General features: G+C 45.2%; 2 protein-coding genes across 5 annotated transcripts in view; one reads left to right on the forward strand and one right to left on the reverse strand.

Annotated features, from left to right (window-relative positions):
• MIER1 (MIER1 transcriptional regulator) overlaps window positions 1–4,134 on the reverse strand; it is a 33,017-nt gene extending 28,883 nt beyond the window's left edge. For all 3 annotated transcript variants that reach the window (XM_066597665.1, XM_066597664.1, XM_066597663.1), the window contains exon 1: window positions 4,045–4,134. In XM_066597665.1, coding sequence (XP_066453762.1) covers window positions 4,045–4,053 — 9 coding nt within the window. In that variant the 5' untranslated portion in view covers window positions 4,054–4,134. The remainder of the gene's footprint in view (window positions 1–4,044) is intronic.
• The window catches only part of DNAI4 (dynein axonemal intermediate chain 4), a 43,178-nt gene continuing 24,307 nt past the window's right edge, over window positions 4,027–22,897 (forward strand). Inside the window, exons 1-5 of one of the 2 annotated variants that reach the window (XM_066597661.1) lie at window positions 4,027–4,348; window positions 9,894–10,059; window positions 11,270–11,460; window positions 15,427–15,533; window positions 16,052–16,208. In XM_066597661.1, coding sequence (XP_066453758.1) covers window positions 4,302–4,348; window positions 9,894–10,059; window positions 11,270–11,460; window positions 15,427–15,533; window positions 16,052–16,208 — 668 coding nt within the window. In that variant the 5' untranslated portion in view covers window positions 4,027–4,301. The remainder of the gene's footprint in view (window positions 4,349–9,893; window positions 10,060–11,269; window positions 11,461–15,426; window positions 15,534–16,051; window positions 16,209–22,897) is intronic. The other variant, XM_066597662.1, reaches the window with a different exon arrangement.

Raw genomic sequence — 22,897 nt, forward strand, 5'->3', positions numbered from 1 at the left:
AATGCCAAGAGGGAGCACAGCGGTCATCAAAGCAAAAGGGGCGCTACTTGGAAGAGTCTAAAATATAAAAAACATCATGTAGTAAAAGCGGTAAAGCAGAATCTCACAACTTCCTTCAAGGTTCTCAAAGCTTCAATAAGAATCTACTGTGTAGAAAAAAAACAAAACACAGGGAATGAAAAAGCGTGTCCAAACTTTTGACTAGCACTATGTATGTGTCGTATATACACACGCAGAAGGTATATATGCAGCGCCTGCTGTAAATTCTGCAGTCAGCCCATAATGTAGTACAAACGCCGCAGTCAGAGGGATCGACCAATGGGAAAGGCAGAACAACATGTAACACGCAAAGGTCGCACACGGGAAAAACGTTTTTCAGCCCGTTTACTATTAATTTCCTGTTAACGCAAATTAAATCCTCATCTTCGGCTAAAAAGGCTCTTTAACCCCTTCTTGCCCCCAGGGTGTAAATGTACTCCCACAAACGGGTATACATTTAATGCCCTATGGTTGGGTTGGCGCCATCCACAGCAGGGATCGGTAAGAACACCTCGACGACATCAGTCCTGCGGAACGCTGATGTGTAGCCATGGAAACCAGACGACAGCCAATGGCATTCAGGTGAATCATGACCTGCGATAATGTACTGCATTACAGAAGTACTGCAATATATTATCAGTATGATCACAGCAGTGATCTCCCTACAGGAACATGAAAGATTTAGAAGAAGAAAAAAAAAAAAAAGGTTGCACACTTTCCCCTCTTTGTTTAAAAAAAAACAACCCCCCTGTGCCCGTACACTGAACACAGTATCCATAACGGCCCGTACAATACGCTGAACACAGGATCCATAACGGCCCGTACAATACGCTGAACACAGGATCCATAACGGCCCGTACAATACGCTGAACACAGGATCCATAACGGCCCGTACAATACGCTGAACACAGGATCCATAACGGCCCGTACAATACGCTGAACACAGGATCCATAACGGCCCGTACAATACGCTGAACACAGGATCCATAACGGCCCGTACAATACGCTGAACACAGGATCCATAACGGCCCGTACAATACGCTGAACACAGGATCCATAACGGCCCGTACAATACGCTGAACACAGGATCCATAACGGCCCGTACAATACGCTGAACACAGGATCCATAACGGCCCGTACAATACGCTGAACACAGCATCCATAACGGCCCGTACAATACGCTGAACACAGCATCCATAACGGCCCGTACAATACGCTGAACACAGCATCCATAACGGCCCGTACAATACGCTGAACACAGCATCCATAACGGCCCGTACAATACGCTGAACACAGCATCCATAACGGCCCGTACAATACGCTGAACACAGCATCCATAACGGCCCGTACAATACGCTGAACACAGCATCCATAACGGCCCGTACAATACGCTGAACACAGCATCCATAACGGCCCGTACAATACGCTGAACACAGCATCCATAACGGCCCGTACAATACGCTGAACACAGCATCCATAACGGCCCGTACAATACGCTGAACACAGCATCCATAACGGCCCGTACAATACGCTGAACACAGCATCCATAACGGCCCGTACAATACGCTGAACACAGCATCCATAACGGCCCGTACAATACGCTGAACACAGCATCCATAACGGCCCGTACAATACGCTGAACACAGGATCCATAACGGCCCGTACAATACGCTGAACACAGGATCCATAACGGCCCGTACAATACGCTGAACACAGGATCCATAACGGCCCGTACAATACGCTGAACACAGGATCCATAACGGCCCGTACAATACGCTGAACACAGGATCCATAACGGCCCGTACAATACGCTGAACACAGGATCCATAACGGCCCGTACAATACGCTGAACATAGGATCCATAACGGCCCGTACAATACGCTGAACACAGGATCCATAACGGCCCGTACAATACGCTGAACACAGGATCCATAACGGCCCGTACAATACGCTGAACACAGGATCCATAACGGCCCGTACAATACGCTGAACACAGGATCCATAACGGCCCGTACAATACGCTGAACACAGGATCCATAACGGCCCGTACAATACGCTGAACACAGGATCCATAACGGCCCGTACAATACGCTGAACACAGGATCCATAACGGCCCGTACAATACGCTGAACACAGGATCCATAACGGCCCGTACAATACGCTGAACACAGGATCCATAACGGCCCGTACAATACGCTGAACACAGGATCCATAACGGCCCGTACAATACGCTGAACACAGGATCCATAACGGCCCGTACAATACGCTGAACACAGGATCCATAACGGCCCGTACAATACACTGAACATAGGATCCATAACGGCCCGTAAAATACGCTGAACATAGGATCCATAACGGCCCGTACAATATGCTGAACATAGGATCCATAACGGCCCGTACAATACGCTGAACACAGGATCCATAACGGCCCGTACAATACGCTGAACACAGGATCCATAACGGCCCGTACAATACGCTGAACACAGTATCTGCCATGCAGTATAAAAAGGAAGCCAAAAAAAACAGGATAAATAAATGTAAAAAGGATCCAATCTGCTTTCTTTGTTCATTTCACAACACAATCCAAGTGATCAAAAGCGATATGAAACCCAAAACGGTACTAATAAAACCTACCGCTCCGCACGCCGGAAACAGGACGGCGCAATTACAGGGTGACGGAAACAATGAAAGTACAAGTAATGGCTTTTGAAAAATAGAGATTATAATCCCCCAAAAATCGTTGCCTTTAAAACTGGCTGCGTCACTAAGGGGTTAAACAGGATCAGACTCTTGTTACTTTGTTGCGACCTCTGCTGCTGAGGCCCCTCCAGCCTGGAGATACAGGTTATCACACATCCCAACAGGTGAAAGAAGGACAAAACCTCCTCAGGACCAGCGAGTGGAATGTGACGCCGGAGGACTGATGGGGGCGACACTGGGGGCAATCGAGGTTTCGAGGCAGCACGCTCTCCCGCCAGGGTCTTGGAGCAGCACGCTCTCCCGCCACCGGGGGGCACACCGGGTCTCGGGGCAGCACGCTCTCCCGCCACCGGGGGGCACACCGGGTCTCGGGGCAGCACGCTCTCCCGCCACCGGGGGGGCACATCGGGTCTCGGGGCAGCACGCTCTCCCGCCACCGGGGGGGCACATCGGGTCTCGGGGCAGCACGCTCTCCCGCCACCGGGGGGCACACCGGGTCTCGGGGCAGCACGCTCTCCCGCCACCGGGGGGCACACCGGGTCTCGGGGCAGCACGCTCTCCCGCCACCGGGGGGCACACCTGGTCTCGGGGCAGCACGCTCTCCCGCCACCGGGGGGCACACCGGGTCTCGGGGCAGCACGCTCTCCCGCCACCGGGGGGCACACCGGGTCTCGGGGCAGCACGCTCTCCCGCCACCGGGGGGCACACCGGGTCTCGGGGCAGCACGCTCTCCCGCCACCGGGGGGCACCCAAGGTAGCGTGCTCTCCCACCACCAGGGGGCACTCGGGATCTCGGGGCAGCACGTTCTCCCGCCACCAGGGGGCACTCGGGGTCTCGGGGCAGCACGCTCTCCCGCCACCAGGGGGCACTCGGGATCTCGGGGCAGCACGTTCTCCCGCCACCAGGGGGCACTCGGGGTCTCGGGGCAGCACGCTCTCCCGCCACCAGGGGGCACTCGGAGCAGTTCTGTAAGGACTTTCCTCCACAGCCGCGCTCAGGGCGGTGGGATGCCGGCGAGGGGGAGCGGTTTCCCGCCTCAGCAGGATTGACAGCCCAGGTCCCGCCGTAGGCCGGAGCCCCCGGAGCCGCGCACAGACCCCCCGCCGTCCGCTCCCCGGCGCTCGGGCAGAAGTTTGAGAGCGCGGGATGGGGCGGTGGAAGCAACAAGTGGTGAGGGCGGGAGGCCGGGCCCGGGGGCTGAGCTGGGGACGTGTCCCTGCAAGGACGGGGGACACACCGCCGCCGCGCCGCACACATCCCATCACCAGCGCCGGGGAGACTATTTTGATGAGTTTCCTCCTTACCTCCGCCATATTTGCCGAACTGACGGGTCACATCGCGGGTCAGCGCAAGAGCCCGGATGGAGGCGGAAGCGGCAGGACAGTAGCCACAAGGGGGCGCAGCCAATCGAAAGCCAGGAGAAGGCGGGATCTGCAGGGGGTGGAGTATCCGTTGAGCACAGCGAAGAGAAAAGGCGGAGCGGCAGGGTTTCTATGGTAACACAGAACGCGGTGTTCACTAGCATCTTCCCGGACGGCTAACGGCATCATACACCGGCAGCATGTCCACTCCAACCCGGAGCCGAGCCCCGAAGCCGGGCAGCAGCGTGTAAGTGTCTGCAGCATCACGGGAGGACGGAAAGACAGCAGAAACCGAGGAGTTCTTAGATGTTATGTGTGCCGTATGGAGTGCTGCCTGTACCCCGGAGGATATAGAGCGGAGGGGAGAACTGTCAGTACGGACTAGAAGGGCTGGGATGGGGCAACTCCATAATATAATACTGCCCCCTATGTACAAGAATATAACTACTATAATACTGCCCCCTATGTACAAGAATATAACTACTATAATACTGCCCCCTATTTACAAGAATATAACTACTATAATACTGCCTCCTATGTACAAGAATATAACTACTATAATACTGCCCCCTATGTACAAGAATATAACTACTATAATACTGCCCCCTATGTACAAGAATATAACTACTATAATACTGCCCCCTATGTACAAGAATATAACTACTATAATACTGCTCCCTATGTACAAGAATATAACTACTATAATACTGCCCCCTATGTACAAGAATATAACTACCATAATACTGCCCCTATGTACAAGAATATAACTACTATAATACTGCCCCCTATGTACAAGAATATAACTACTATAATACTGCCCCCTATGTACAAGAATATAACTACTATAATACTGCCTCCTATGTACAAGAATATAACTACTATAATACTGCCTCCTATGTACAAGAATATAACTACTATAATACTGCTCCTATGTACAAGAATAGAACTACTATAATACTGTCCCCTATGTACAACAATATAACTACTATAATACTGCCCCCTATGTACAACAATATAACTACTATAATACTGTCCCCTATGTACAAGAATATAACTACTATAATACTGCCCCCTATGTACAAGAATATAACTACTATATTACTGCCCCCTATGTACAAGACTATAACTACTATAATACTGCCCCCTATGTACAAGAATATAACTACTATAATACTGCCCTCTATGTACAAGAATATAACTACTATAATACTGCCTCCTATGTACAAGAATATAACTACTATAATACTGCCCCCTATGTACAAGAATATAACTACTATAATACTGCCTCCTATGTACAAGAATATAACTACTATAATACTGCCTCCTATGTACAAGAATATAACTACTATAATACTGCCCCCTATGTACAAGAATATAACTACTATAATACTGCCCCCTATGTACAAGAATATAACTACTATAATACTGCCCCCTATGTACAAGAATATAACTACTCTAATACTGCCCCTATGTACAAGAATATAACTACTATAATACTGCCTCCTATGTACAAGAATATAACTACTATAATACTGCCTCCTATGTACAAGAATATAACTACTATAATACTGCCCCCTATGTACAAGAATATAACTACTATAATACTGCCTCCTATGTACAAGAATATAACTACTATAATACTGCCTCCTATGTACAAGAATATAACTACTATAATACTGCTCCTATGTACAAGAATAGAACTACTATAATACTGCCCCCTATGTACAACAATATAACTACTATAATACTGCCCCCTATGTACAATAATATAACTACTATAATACTGTCCCTCTATGTACAAGAATATAACTACTATAATACTGCCCCCTATGTACAAGAGTATAACTACTATAATACTGTCCCTCTATGTGCAAAAATATAACTACTATAATACTGCCCCCTATGTACAAGAGTATAACTACTATAATACTGTCCCTCTATGTGCAAAAATATAACTACTATAATACTGTCTCCTTTGTACAAGAATATAGCTACTATAATACTGCTCCTATGTACAAGAATATAACTACTATAATACTGCCCCCTAGGTACAAAAATATAACTACTATAATACTGCCCCCTATATACAAGAATATAACTACTATAATACTGCTCCCATGTACAAGAATATAACTACTATAATACTGCCCCCTATGTACAAGAATATAACTACTATAATACTGCTCCCTATGTACAAGAATATAACTACTATAATACTGCCCCCTATGTACAAGAATATAACTACTATAATACTGCCCCCTATGTACAAGACTATAACTACTATAATACTGCCCCCTATGTACAAGACTATAACTACTATAATACTGCTCCTATGTACAAGAATATAACTACTATAATACTGCCCCCTATGTACAAGAATATAACTACTATAATACTGCCCCCTATGTACAAGAATATAACTACTATAATACTGCTCCCATGTACAAGAATATAACTACTATAATACTGCCCCCTATGTACAAGAATATAACTACTATAATACTGCTCCCTATGTACAAGAATATAACTACTATAATACTGCCCCCTATGTACAAGAATATAACTACTATAATACTGCCCCCTATGTACAAGAATATAACTACTATATTACTGCCCCCTATATACAAGAATATAACTACTATAATACTGCTCCTATGTACAAGAATATAACTACTATAATACTACCTCCTATGTACAAGAATATAACTACTATAATACTGCCCCCTATGTACAAGAATATAACTACTATAATACTGCCCCCCTATGTACAAGAATATAACTACTATAATACTGCCCCTATGTACAAGAATATAACTACTATAACACTGCCCCCTATGTACAAGAATATAACTACTATAATACTGCCCCCTATGTACAAGAATATAACTACTATAATACTGCCCCCTATGTACAAGAATATAACTACTATAATACTGCCCCCTATGTACAAGAATATAACTACTATAATAGTGCCCACTATGTACAAGAATATAACTACTATAATACTGCCCACTATGTACAAGAATATAACTACTATAATACTGCCTCCTATGTACAAGAATATAACTACTATAATACTGCCCCCTATGTACAAGAATATAACTACTATAATACTGCCCCCTATGTACAAGAATATAACTACTATAATACTGCTCTCTATGTACAAGAATAGAACTACTATAATACTGCCCCCTATGTACAAGAATATAACTACTATAATACTGCCCCCTATGTACAAGAATATAACTACTATAATACTGCCCCCTATGTACAAGAATATAACTACTATAATACTGCCCCTATGTACAAGAATATAACTACTATAATACTGCTCCTATCTACAAGAATATAAGTACTATAATACTGCTCCCCTATGTACAAGAATATAACTACTATAATACAGCCCCCTATGTACAAGAATATAACTACTATAATACAGCCCCCTATGTACAAGAATATAACTACTATAATACTGCCCCCTATGTACAAGAATATAAGTACTATAATACTGCTCCCCTATCTACAAGAATATAACTACTATAATACTGTCCCCTATGTACAAGAATATAACTACTATAATACTGCCTCCTATGTACAAGAATATAACTACTATAATACTGCCCCCTATGTACAAGAATATAACTACTATAATACTGCTCCCTATGTACAAGAATATAACTACTATAATACTGCCCCCTATATACAGGAATATAACTACTATAATACTGCCCCCTATGTACAAGAATATAACTACTATAATACTGCTCCCTATGTACACGAATATAACTACTATAATACTGCCCCCTATGTACAAGAATATAACTACTATAATACTGCATCCTATGTACAAGAATATAACTACTATAATACTGCCCCCTATGTACAAGAATATAACTACTATAATACTGCCCCCTATGTACAAGAATATAACTACTATAATACTGCTCCCTATGTACAAGAATATGACTACTATAATACCGCCCCCTATGTACAAGAATATAACTACTATAATACTGCCCCCTATGTACAAGAATATAACTACTATAATACTGCCCTCTATGTACAAGAATATAACTACTATAATGCTGCCCCCTATGTACAAGAATATAACTACTATAATACTGCCTCCTATGTACAAGAATATAACTACTATAATACTGCCCCCTATGTACAAGAATATAACTACGTTAATACTGCTGATCACTAAAATGATGGGGCTGCATCTGTGCCTCATCGGCTGCCCTCGTTGCCTGTTGATTCCTCTCAGCAGCTGCAGATGGTCACTAAGGCCTCATGTCCACTGGGAAAATCAGGCCCGCTACGTAGCGCGTCCCTCCTGCCCCGCGGACATGAGGGCTGAAAATAAGAAAAAACTTACCCGCAGCGGACCGTGCAGATCTTTTCTTCTTCGCGGCCGGATCTCCTTTCTTCGGCCGGCAGATGTGCTCGTCACGCCAGCGGCGTGCCGTGCGCATCTGCCGGGCACATCCGCCGGGCCGAAGAGAGAATATTCGGCCGCGAAGAAGAGAAGATCCGACCGCGAAGAAGAGAAGATCTGCACGGTCCGCTGCGGGTAAGTTTATTCTTATTTTAGGTCTCCCGCGGATCCGGACGGCTTCCATAGGCTTCAATAGAAGCCTGCGGGAGACGTCCCCGCGGAAGACCCGCACCTAAATAGAGCATGGTCCTTTTTTTTTTTCATGCTCCATATTTTTTTTTATTCCCTTGTATTGACCAATCGCGGGTATTTATCTACCCGTGGGTGGTCAATGCATCCCTATGGGGTGCGGATCCGCGTGCGTGAGAAGAGTTAAAATCCGCTGCGGATATTAATTCTTTCCCCGTGGACATGAGGCCTTATCATCTGTCTGCAGCTGCCCAGAGGGACCGACAGGCAATGAGGACAGCTGATGGGCACAGCTGTAGCCCCATCATTTCAGCGATCAGTGGGGATCTCAGCACCCAGACCTTCACTGATCAAAAACTTTCCACATCTTCCTTTGACATGTCAAAAGTTTTTTAAAACCGCAGATACTCTTTAGAGTGGTCGTGGCCACAATGAAATGTATCCTCTATCCACAGGATGACTTTCTAACTGGTGTTGGTCTGAGCGCTGGGACCCCCACAGGTCATTAGAACTGGGGTCCTAAAGGTCCCTGCATGAATAAAGTGGTGGTTAAGTTTTTGCCACAGAGGCAGAACATGTGATTGCTATGGAGCCCTTGGAGAGAGCGGGCCCTAGTTGTGATTGCATCATCCATTTTTCTACTAGGTAGTGACTACATATACCGGACCTTTCTCCAAAGAGGAACTTCCTCCTCTGAGGTGTAGAATTAGTACAAGGGTCATTTTAAAGGGTATGGAAAGAGTAACAAACACCAGCCCTCCAATCCTGGGTGGCAAAATCAGATAACATAATGGGGGCCCATTTAAAGGGATCCTAGTTTGTTGCTACTGACCAGGACATGTGACTGCTGCAGTCAATCACTGTCTAGAAAAGGTCACTGCCGTGGCTAGTGATTGGCTGCACCAGTCACATGTCCTGGTCAATAGCAACCAGCTAGGACAGAGCGATTGCGAAGCAATTTTAAGTCAAGGGAAAACCCCTTTAAGTTTTTGCTGTGCCATCAATTCTATGTAAGTGACTGCAATGAGCAAATATTCTAGTGCGGTGAGTGAAAGTGCTGATGCACGCTGACTGCCTCAGATCTTGTATGAAGCTGCTGGCTCTGTCAAATATGTTCTTTTTTTTTCACATAGACTTCTTCTCTTTTACTTCTCTTTTTCCATAGACCAAAGATGGTTTCTCACATCAAGAAAGTTATCAACATATCTAGTTTCGTAACACAAAGCAGATCAAACCGGAGTACGATGGGAAGCAGAAAAAGTATAAGCGTCCACCTTGACAGCAAAAACATGGACAAAAATTCTGTGACAAGTGGGAAGCAGGTAATGCCAGTAAGTAGGATAAAAGTAAGGAAAAGTCCCGAACCCCGCTGCGGCTTCATGTGGAGAGATGGACTGACATAAAACCGCCTAATCATTACTTAATGCAAAGTTTAGCAACTTTCTGAGAGACTTTATCAGTTGATTTCTCATTAAAAAGTGCATGTTTGGCTACACCATTTTCTAAAACACAAATTTGCAACTTTTTACGCTCATCTCACCACTTTTTAAAAGTGGACGGGGCTTAGTGGAAGGGGAGGGGACTCGAACAGCCCAGACTTCACTGTAACTTGCTCAAGATATTGGCACACAATTATAGCGCAAATCTGCATTTGTTTATAACAGGTGTTGATTTAAATTTTCGGGTCCGCGGGAGACCCGCGCCTGAATTACACTCACCTGCTCCGGGCGATGCAGATTTTCCTTCCTTCGCGGGCTGATCTTCCTTCTTCGCGGCCGGATATTCTTTCTTCGGCCGGGCGGATGTGCCCAGCGCATGAGCACATCCGCCGGGCCGAAGAAAGAAGATCCGGCCGCAACGGAGAGAAGAACAAGCCGCGAAGAAGAGAAGATCCGGAGCGTGCGGAGAGGTGAGTAATTGTTATTTTAATGCCTCATGTCCGCAAGGCAGGAGGGACCCGCTGCGGATTCTCCATGGAGAATCCGTAGCGGGCCTGATTTTCCCCGTGGACATGAGGCCTTACTTGTATCTATTGGACATCGATATAAAACAGACTTTACCCATTCACTAACAGCAAACCGATTCTTACGAATGGCAAGGTATTGAAGCACAATGGGGGAGATTTATTAAGCTCGGTATTTCAGACGCCGGACTTGATATAATTTTTTTCCTGGTGCATGGGGTGCTTAATACATAAAGAGGTGCAGGCCTCCTCATCTATAAAGAGCATCCCGGCAGCTCCGGCATACATTTCTGGCATAACTCATGCCAGTTTCTATATATATATACACAAATGTGTCGGTCCGGGGCGACAACACCCCCTCCCAACAAGCCCTTCCCACTTTTTCTCAAAAAGCGGCCGTGTCGGCGCAAATTGCCAAAAAGTCGAATTGGGTTTTCGCCTATTGTTCTTTCACACCAAAGACATGTGAAGGACGTGGTTTTTATTTGCTTCACCTGTTGCCACAAAACCACGGTAATAAATGGTAAACCGCGCGGCTGAGAGCAGCCTCATAGATAACTTCATTATTGTTCCCTCAGGTTTTGGATGAAGAAGGTAACGATGTAACGCCTCGTGCATTATTTCAAGCAGAACCAGGGACTACATCCTCAAAACAGGCAAAATTATTCACCCCACCTGATGCTTCCAGTGTAACAGCATCCGACCTCTTCTCCACCATGTCCCTGCAGCAAACTGGGTTAACTGCCAGCTTCATTGCGCCATTTTCAAGGTGACTGAAGTTAAATTAATTTATTTTCATACTAAATGTCCTCTACGTCTGTTAATAGCTGTTTTTAAAGTAATTTGCAGTCTTTTTATCATCCCCTTTTACTTCCATGTGTCCTCCATAGTGCCGCTGTTAATTTATACTGCTGGGGGCAGGTTCTGGCAGAATTGGGCTACTTCCCCCTCTGGCAGCTGACAATCTAGTTCCTTCTTACCTATTCTGTCTTCTCAGCTGTAGTGCCATATACTGCACAGACCACTTCTTCCTGACATGCAGGGCAGAAAACGATTCCCATTTTATACTGGCTGCTGTGAACAGAGGATCAGTATGCTGTGGGGAGAGTAATTGACGTGTGTTCTCTAGTACTGAGCTCGTTAGGTGAGCATACTGATGTTGATTTAATAAATTAGGGGATTACTCCAGCGATCTTCTCCCATTGATTTCAATGGGGCTGGCGTTGCTACTGTGGCTCCCATTGGTTTCGATGGGGCTGGCGTTGCTGCCGCGGGCCCCATTGAAATCAATGGGAGAAGATCGCTATCTCTTTGCTGTGGCTGTGACAGCACTGCAGTCAAGGAGCTGCCGGAAGAGTTGTTGTATCCAGAGGCGAGTTGCGGACTGTCACAGGAGAGTCCCTGCGAGGTGGCCGAGAGGCAAAACACAGAAGTATACATTTTTCCGTGAGGAGAGGGCCGCAAATACAGAGCAGAGTTATAAATGCGGACACCAGAACCACGGAATACCCTCCTAACCTGGGCCAGAACGATGGTATATACTGCTCACAGGCACGCCACTGGAGAGCCATTAAACCGGCCCAAGGAAAACTAACAGCACTGTCCTATGTAACCCCGAGCATCATCTCTGTCTGTAACCTGAACCATCCCATATACATTATTCCTGGTAATGATACTCCTAGCATGTAAAGAAAATAACCACTTCTAATGTAAAGCTTGTAAACTGATATATGATCACTACTGACAGCAACAAAGAAATGGAAAAGAAAGTTATTACCTTTTAAACCCCTGTTCTTGTGATTTCTTAATTGCATCACATTTAACATTCTTGTGCTAAAGTAGCACTGGCGTCACGAATTAAAAATAGCAATAACACCACAAAGAGGCCATTGTGGCTCTATCGCACATGACAGGGAGTCGCTTCAGGGCACCTAAGCAGCCACCTCTTCCACTTTCACCTGTCTTAGGATGGGTTTCCCACGGGCTGCACAGATGGTGCCCATTTTTTTGAATTCTAGGACAATCCCTTTAACCCCTTCCCTCCCCATGACGTAAGAGTACGTCATGGCAGCGGGGTACTTCCCGCAAAATGACGTACCCTTACGTCAGTCATAGCCAGCCTCCTGCTGCAGCTGTTAACACCTTCCCTGCTGCGATTGATGTAGATCGCGGCATGGGAAGGGTTTACAGAGGGAGCGCGCTCCCTCTGTGAAGTTGCCGGGCTCTCGCAATATAATCATAGAGAGCCCAACCTGTTGCCATGGCAACAGGACGCCAGATACCGGCGTCCTGTGTTGCCAGAGCCTATGATCGCTGTATAAGCGATAAGGCATGGCAGGACAGAACTCCTGCCATGCCTTAACACAGCGATCATCAGTGCTGTACTTTAAGTCCCCCAGAGGGACACAAACAGTGTAAAAAAATAATAAAAATGTTAAAAAAAAGCAAAAAAACCCCTTTTTTATGCTTTTTCTCATATTAGCATAAAAAAAGGTAAAAAAAAAATTAAAATGGCACATATTTGGTATCGACGCGTCTGTAACGACGTGTACAATAAGTTGAATATGCTTTTTATTCTGTATGACAAAAAGCGTAGAAAAAAACGCAAAAAAACAGAGGCAAAATGATAATTTTTAGCATTTTGCCTCCCAAAAAATGCAATAAAAGTCATCAAAAAAGCTGTATATTCCCCACGTCTGTAACGACGTATACAATAAGTTGCACAGAGTTTTGACTGTGCACGGAAAAAAAGTGTTTAAAAAAAAACGCTAAAAACTGAGGCAAAATGCTTTTTTAGCGTTCTGCCTCCCTTAAAACGCAATAAAAGTCATCAAAAAAGCCGTATGTACCCCAAAATGGCACCAATAAAAACTACAGCTCGTCTCACAAAAAATAAGCCCTCATAGAGTTCCGTACATAGAAAAATAAAAAAGTTGCAGGACTTTGAATGCAGCGATTTAGAAAAAAAGATTTAAAAAAAAAAGGGGTTTTATTGCAGAAAAGTGGAAAAACCTAAACAAATATAAGAATTTTGGTATCATTGTAATCGTACCGGCCCGCAGAAAAAATAGATTGTGTCATTTATGCTGCATAATTAATGCTGTAGAAAAAATCACTGAGGCAGAGGGATACAGAAAAGTATCGCAATTTATTCACTGTGTGAATCCCTTAAAATATAACTTTTATTAAATAATTTCTAAAATTGTAATGCCTCACAGACACAACAAGGAAGAAAAGGACAAAGACCCTAACTCACTCTAGCTTGTTGGGAGTGACATTAATCTCCAGTCTACCATCCAGACTGGAGATGCTGTCTCGTCTTCCCTCTCCCAACAAGCTAGAATGAGTTAGGGTCTAACCTTTAAGTTGCTTATGAGGACTCTCAGTTATAGGTGACCAACTCATAAATATCTGTTGTCTGGGACGCATCTATATCGATACTGAAGGGCACTTTTAAGTTGACATGTAACAGCCTCATGCCTATCTACGGTGTTTTTACCGAATTTATTAGATGACAGTCACTTTGTATCTGGGTTCCTGATGAGTCAATATTTGACAGAAACGCGTTGAACCAACTGAACCTACTTTGATTGAACAGTCAGGTTGTTGATCAGTTCTTACAGATCAACAGCATACTAGTCATCGAACCATTCATATTTTTACGGTCTGGGTACTAACCGTACTTGAACTGAACACTAAAGCCCTAACCAACTAACCACAAGTCAGTCATTGTTGTGAATTAGCCCCTTTAGGTGACCATCATTGTGTCACAAACCCCGAATCGCATAATTAAGGGTATATATTACAATTTCTCCCCCCAATCAGTCTCCTAAAGTGTAACATTACATCCGTTACGGTGACATTAAAGATTTTGGTGGGCAGGAGAATTCTGTAACTCAATACCCCTTGCTTTGCTCGTCCAGTCGGGCTAGGGGTTGCCACTCAGTGGGCTTTAGTTTTTTGTTTTCATTTAATCTTGCCCTCTTTTATTGTCCTTTTGTTCCTTGTTGTGTCTGTGAGGCATTACAATTTTAGAACTTCTTTAATAAAAGTTATATTTTAAGGGATCCACACAGTGAATACGCTGTAGAAAAAAAAAATCTATGGCAGAATTGATGCGTTTTCTCTCCCTGTTATTAAAAAAAAGAAATAATAAAAGTTTTACAATATAGTCTATGTACCCAAGAATGGCCCCCTTAAAAACTACAGTGCTCCACACAAAGAACAAGCCCTTATACGGCCGCATCGACGAAAAAGTAAAAAAGTTATGGCTTTTGAAAAATGGAGATGAAAATCCGCCTAAAATCGTTGCGTCCTTAAGCCCAAAATAGGCCGTGTCATTAAGGGGTTAAAGAACAATCTATTGAGGACTTCTTCTATGATGCATAATAACAATCCTGCAGTCACTCCTCCTTCCTAACCCACCGTCCCTGTCTCCCCTTTACTGTTTTACTTATATTTACACGTAGAGGGATAGATCCTGCCGCTGACCCTCCTGCTTGTCTTCTATTTACTATTTTATACTAGATGGATTTTTTCTGATGTGTAAAAATGTATACAGTTTCTGCAGGTAAGTGAAGGGGGACTACCGGCAGCTGGAAGGCGAAGAAGGCGACACTTTTCCCTAATTAGACCTATTACAAAGGTCATATATTTACTATTGTTCTACTGATTTATGCAAAAAAAATAATAACATTGGGTACGCTTTAAACCAAAAGATCTGTCTCCTATTCAGGTCAACATTTGGAGGAAGCAGCATGTCAAGATCGAGTCAAGACACTGACTTCTTAGAAAACATTGAGGAGCCAGGACTCAAGCGTGATGTTGGGCTCAGCTTACCTGGTAACGTCACTACTTCTGTATAAAGTTACCAACAGATTCCTATAATCTGCCAAACAACATTGGATGTCAGTTTTTGGGGGCTTCTCCCATTACTATTTTCTCACAGGACGGACACCAACATTGATGTTTCACAGCTGCTTAACTTTTCCACCTTCATAGAACTTTTGGGAAATGGTGCAACTTTGTAACTTTGCCTTCCTGCGCTGATCACAGAGTTTGTGATGGGGCGAAGGTGCAAATGGTCTCCTATGCGCAGAAGCTCCATTTCTATAATGCCTGCATCTACAATGCTACACCCTAAAAGCCCCCAAATTAGGGCAGGGAGGCAGAATATTGGCTGGTGGGCATATTAGAGGTGGGGTAGCTTTTTTCTTTTTTCTATTAATCCTTTTGATATACAGTAAACATGCACATTAGCTGAGCTGATATGTCAATGGAGACATCTTAATTGTTGATTTATGGCTAAACATTTTTCATCATTTTTCAGTCTGAAATGTTTGTAAATGACACTTCCACAGATCTCCACTTAAAGCAAGATGACATCCAAGAGCAGCCAAAGGAAGAAGATCTAGATAAGCCAATCAATATATACCTCAGCGAGACAGATACAATATGGCTGCTGGACATGCCGGCAGCGGTGATCGCTAGCGATGATCCACAAGCAGAATTCATCAAGTATGCCTTATACATTAAATCATCATGTCATGTCTATGATGACTGATAAGCGTTGATTGTGAACCTGTTTGCCGGGGGCTGCATTCACACGACCGTATATCGGCTCGGTTTTCACGCCGAACCGATATACGGTGTCCTCATCTGCAGGGGGGGGGATGGAAGAGCCAGGAGCAGGAACTGAGCTCCCGCCCCCTCTCTGCCTCTTCTCCACCCCCTCTCCACTATTTGCAATGAAAGGAGGTGGGATGGGGCGAATTAGCCCCACCCCCATCCCGCCTCTCCTCATTGCAAATAGTGCAGAGGGGTGGAGAGGGGGGCGGGAGCTCAGTTCCTGCTCCTGGCTCTTCCATCCTCCCCCCCCCCCCCTGCAGATGAGGACAACGTATATCGGCTCGGCATGAAAACCGAGCCGATATACGGTCGTATGAATGCTGCCTTAGTACTAACAGAAGCACAACCAAGGGGTTAATCCTTCCCGTGTGTACAATTAGGACACATGGATTTTTTAATGAATCAAATTAAACAATCAACTAGAGCCCCCTGACCCTATAAGAAGGATGTCTAGCCCCTCCCATCTTGTGTTAATTATAAAGTAATAGTCTGTAATTAGGGCGGGAAGCTTGTTCTGCTGAAAGGACTAAGGGGAATTAGATTATCAATCATAATCACCGCTTCCCTTAATTCAACAGCAGCCCAACCAAGGGGATTTAGCAATAAGTTACCCTATAAGGAGGGCCCTCATGCATGCCAGAACTTAAAGTTGGCCGGCCACAAGAGTCATCTCCTCCAAGACCCAAAATTTCAACCTATAGTGGCTGTAAATATATACAACCGACTTCAAGCTGCACAGCAAATCTAATTCAAGATGGATCAGACTTTACTCAGCCCAAGAAGTGGGCACTACTCTAGTAGTCTGGGCTCTAGCAAAATTAGGTGGATTATTAATTCTGGAACCTGTTAACCAGATTAAAAGATATCTTTGCTTCATTTACTCAGGTTAGGTAAAGCGGCTTTTAACCCTTTGCAATCCAATTTTCGATTCAGGGTTTCCTAGGGGGTTTTCTCTTTCTGCCATTATACAATGGTGCCATCTGCTGACTAAAGCCAGTAATGTGGTATCGGACATGCTGGAGAGCCCCCCGACAACAGAGCGGCCAGTAATATACAATAAGAATACCCCGCCGGACGTCTTCCTACATCGGAGCTGTACAGCCTTCAATCAGAATGTCTTCAGATGTCAGACAGTGGATTGGAAAGGGTTAAAGCCTTATTTCTCCCAAATTAAAGAATTAATAAATTTTCAACCTTCCTAATGTTTCCTATTAGCTAAGTAGATCTTGGGACAACTGGACAGATCTAGGAACGGAGACCATATCCCTTCTAAGGGCTCTTTTTCACGAGCAGCTATATGGCGACGGCGTTTTTACGCTTCACGCCTGCTCCGTATAAGCGCCTGAATGGGCATTTTTCTGCAATGACGGCCAGCGTTTTCTCGTCCATTCACACGACCGCGAGCGTCATTTTTAGCGAAAAAATATGCTGCACCCCGGAAAACTTTCACTCTGCCAAATCCCTCACTCTGCCTTTCAATGCCTATATAGAGGCACCTGTAAGCTTTTCGCAGCGTTGGAGGCTGCAAATATGCCTCCCTCTCCCTTCTCTTTCCCTGCACCCATAGAAGTCTATAAGATCCGCCGGCGTATATTGGCCAAAAGATAGTTCCAGAACTATCTTTTGGCTGAGCGTATATGCGCCGGCCACGTATATGTTCTCTTTCTCACGCTGCCGGTGTATTTATGGGCCATATAATCGCCCATGTGAACGAATGCATCGCGAACCAATGCTTCACATAGGTAGCGTATATACGCCCGGGCGTGAAAATGTGCCGCATATGCGCTCGCGGGAATAAAGCCTGAGAGGAACACTCAGAAAAAAGCACTGGAACTGAGATGACCTGATTACAATTTATCAATGAAGGAACTTTGGCAGTATCCTTACCAAGACCCTGTCAGGGTGGAATCCATTGTATGAATCCAGATTACAAGGCTTGGATCTCTCTTATAAACTCGGCAGATGTTATGGCCAAAAATATGTAACCCTTTAAGGATAATCATATATGTGCAACCTTCACCAGAGGGTCAAAGGGAGATTAGTAAAAAATACTAGGACTGAAACCAAGTCCCTCTTTTGTCACCAGTCTGAGGATGGTAGATCTCATGATATAGACCCCTCTTAGAATCCTTTTTGCTATGGCTTCTAGGGCCAGGACCTATTTTGCCATACATCTGAGAATGGTAGTTCCCATTCTAGCACACAGTTTTCAGAATCCTTTACACCAAAGCCTCTAGGGCAAAAACCCATTTTGAGATAGGTCTGAGGATGGTAGGTCTCATTCTTGTAGACCGCTTTTTAGACTCCTTCTCACAGAGGCCTCTAAAGCCAAGACCAATTTAGTTATAGGTATGAGGATGGTAGATCTAATTTTTGCAGACCCCTTTTTAGGATCCTTCTCACCAAGGCCTTTAGGGCCAGGATCCATTTTGCTATAGGTTTGAGGATGGTAGGTCTTATTCTTGCAGACCGTTTCCTCTTCTCTGCCTTGACAAGGTCATTCCCACTTTCTTTAGAAGGGGTTCAGATTGAATGCCTTCCTGGTCGATGATATACAAGACAAATGTTATGCATCCATCTTTGCTTTGACTGCTCCTCCTGTAATCTGGGCAGCAAAGTGTAGAGGACTCTGTAAATAGCTCCTGAGTTCTCTCAGATTGGATGCCAAAGAGCTTTCGCAGTAGACATTTGTCTAGATGGGCTCCCAAACTTAGTTGGAATGTATTAGTAGTCAACAGGATGCAGCGAGGCTGGACCGCGGACTTCTCATCTTCCAGCTGGCTCTGCCATTTGCAGGAGCGATAGACTTTCTGGGACAGGAAGCATTTGTTGTCCAACTCTCTTGAGTTGTGGTTCCAAGTGCACAGGACCTCTTCTTGTAGAGGTCATATGTGCTGATGGATTGAGACCTGGACAGTGGCATGGTCTTCATGACTTTTCTGCACTGAGGGAAGTGTCCAATAAAATCCTCTACTGATGTATATGAGCTGGATGAACCATGACCTCTTTGGCCAGTACGGTATGATGGCTATTACCGCGGCTTGGTCTTGGCTGATTTTCATCAATCTCTTTGGTGTTATGGAAACTGGAGGAAAAATATAAAGTAGCATGAATCTCCAAGGGATGAACAGACATCTGCTGGCAAGGGATTGTCCTCCTAATAAGGGATCCTACCAGTCTCTGGTATTCCCCACATCTCGGTGATGTGCTTGAAGCTCTAAGGAGACCATGCTCCTGGGATTGTTTAGGCTTGTTTGGTCAACCATACACAGCAAATATATGGGGTAAGTTCAGCTCTGTCCATGCAATGATCCTTCCCACTTCCTTGAAGGGGTTCTGATCAGATGCCACCCTACTTGTTGCTTTTGTTGTCTGTTTTATACGAACTACTCCTCCCTCTGCTGAGTGGGTGAAAAGAGTATATCATATGCCTCTAAGTTCTTTGAGGTCTGAGGATTTAGAATTCTCCTAGAGACTCCATGAAGCCTGGACTGTATAGTCTTCCAGAGGTATTACTCAACCTAGTTGAGACATATTAGTAGTCAGCAAGATCCAGAGGATCGAGGATCACTTGACTCAGAGATTTCCTAAGTACTGTTCAATTCCCCCAGTGTTATACTTCTATAGGCTCAGGATCTCTCTCTGTAGAGAGCATAAGTGACATGGATGCAAGGAACTGCTTTAGCGCTGCTCACATGAGAAATAAGACCCTGCTACCAAGATGATTTCCTACCAAGAAGAGTAAGGCCGCCTGCAGACAGGAGGAAATTCCGCCGCTGGAAGCCTGCATAGGATGGCGTTAACAAACGCAATCCTATGCAGACGGCTGCGATTTGGCCGCGCGAAATCTCACACGGCAAACAAACCACGTCATGTTCTACCCACTGCCGGCTCCGGTCTGTGCATGCGCCGGCTGCCCGGCAGCCGGCACATGAAAGATCCGGAGCTGCGGGGCGCGGGTGAGTACGCTCTACTCTCTGCAGGCGCTCGGGTCGGGTCCCGCGGCGAGAATTCTCGCTGCCGGATCCGACCCGGCCGTCTGCAGGCGGCCTTAGGCAGCGAAATATCTCCAGGGAATTCATGACAAAGCCTAAGAACATCTTTGTTCTTGATGGCCTGATATCCGACTTTACTCAGTCTGATTTCCAACCTAAGTGTTGGAGTAATTGGATAGTAGTCTGAAGATGCATTTATTAGCTCATTGTCCAGGTATGAAATCACATATGTTCCCTGTGCTCTTAAAGAGGAAGCTATAGTGGCTACCACCTTACATAAAGGCGTGAGGTGCTGAGAAGATCCTGAAAGGAGGAGTTGTGAATTGCAGGTACTTGATATGGCATTTTACTGCATAGCTATTCTTAACGATTTCCTGTGAGGCAGGAAAATAGGTAAGTATTCTTCCAGTTCAGAGAGGCCAAATATCCTTTGCCTAAAAAGCTCATGAAACTGATTGTCTCCATTCTGACTTTAAACCTACTGCAGAAGTAGTTAAGGACCATACTTGACCTTCATATGTTTAAATGCATAGAAGCTACAATTACAGAAGAGTAAGCTTCTGTTCCTCTCTCTGGAAATTGTAGACTGGAGTCTTCAGGGCGGCACACATTACAGGGCGATATAAAGACCCCCAGGAATCTGAGGTCATATTTTAGCAGCTCAGAAGAAATGTGGAGGTGACTTCCTGGCATCAGAACTCTGCGCCCAGTTAACTGTAGTGAGTTCTGAACTTGTACCTCCAGGGCAAACTGTGACCTTAGCACAGAACCTCTGACCACCATCCATCCTAATGCCCTGCTTGGGGGCTTTGGGGCCTCCTGATGCCTCACTCTGAGCTTCTGCCTCAGGAGGATTACATGTCTGGAGGGTACCTCTATTTGTGATGAACTTGGCTGTAGACTTTACAGGCTAAGAGCTAGCATTACCTCGCAGGTATCAGCACTTAGAAGTTTCATGCTGCAGCAAGAGGCGTCCAATGCAGCGGCAATGTTACAAGTCATGGTTTAGCTCCTGTGGAACACATGATGGCTGGTTATGGCTACATATGGGCCTATTGCTCCATCACTACCCATTTCCAGGGCTTGGTGAGCTGTTACACACATTGGTGGATTCCAACATCCATGGCCACTGTCCTTAGAGGCTGCAGGGTATGTAACCCTTGTAACCCACTCCCTCAGTTCGGCAAATGCTAGGATCTTATTTGATCAGTGTCATGTTCCTGCATATCTGTGCAGTTTGCCTTTCATGTAGTGTGAACTGTGTCCTGCTATGCATGCTTCATCATCTAGGATGCAGACAGGTCCCTAGTTTCCAGCGCGGGGCCGTCCTTGTCGGGACGATCGCCTCGCATGCAGGCAGGTTTCATGTGGAAGTTATCTCATCAGAGTAGGGACCCACAAGACAACAGGGAGCCTTGACGTGGGCTCTCGGGCTTACGTATCTAGGCCAAAATACGAACCAATACCTCGCATCGTATTTATTTACATCTGTTTATGCGTGTGGGTATGCTCGGTCGTGTTTTGTCAGTCAGTGTGTTATGTCTGTCCGTGGGTTATGTCTGCTGTTTCCAAGTTCCGCCAGAGTTTCACCAGTTTGTGAGTGTTACTGATGTAACAGGTGGAGACAGGAGCTTTCCTTTGGTCAATATCATGGTTGCATGACCAGGTGGACTTCAGCAATTTTCTGCAATCTAATAAAGGAAGGACGTATTCCCTCTTTTATTCCAGTAGGGTTTTTTTTTTAAATTAATCCTTCTTGTTCACCAGCAAAGTCACAAGAGCGACAGTCTTGTACATAGAAAACGTAGGTATCAGGCAAGTGGATATCACAGTCCTTGCAGCTAGGTGCATTTATGTGGAGGGTGCTTTCCTTCTGTGTCGCCAGAACCTGCTGAAAACATACAACAAAAAAGACCTCATTAGGGATTTATACGAAGCTTGAATCACATGAGTACAAATACCTTTAGGTACTCCAAGATGAATAAGTATCAGCTAAGTGCAGGCTTCCCTCACAGAGGAGCATCATGCCTAGTTTAAATAGTCTAAACTGGAGCCAAGGAGAGGTGAAGCTTCACCTGCCGCAGAGACACCTGAGGGGCCCTGCACACTGGCTTTGCAAGAGTGATTAACAGCCCGATATCACTCTCGCAAACCTTCTAAAAACCCCTGGATGCGAGGCATTTTCATGTGAAAACAGCTTTGCATCACTGCAGGGGTTCCCTTCATCCCATTGCTTTCAACTGGGCAGCAGTAGCGCTGGCCACATTGAAAGCAATGGAGAAGATCGCGATCTCCTGCCACTGCTATGACAACAGCGGCAGGGGATTCCTTCACCCCGTGGGGACTCCCCTCGTCACTGAACACCCTGCCATGTTCAGTGATGAGGGGACTCCTCGTAGGGATGAAGGAATTCCCTGCCGCTGCTGTCACAGCACTGGGAGGAGGTCACGATCTTCTCTCTATGTCTACAATGGGGCAAGCACTGCTACCACTGGCTCTTTTGAGAACAAGGTTAAACCCTGGATGTGATAGCCTCCTATCCCTGCAGGACTGAAGGAATCCCCTGCTGCAGCTTCCTTTCTA

Source organism: Eleutherodactylus coqui, chromosome 3 (genome assembly GCF_035609145.1).
Source record: "Eleutherodactylus coqui strain aEleCoq1 chromosome 3, aEleCoq1.hap1, whole genome shotgun sequence".
Taxonomy (NCBI): Eukaryota; Metazoa; Chordata; class Amphibia; order Anura; family Eleutherodactylidae; genus Eleutherodactylus; species Eleutherodactylus coqui.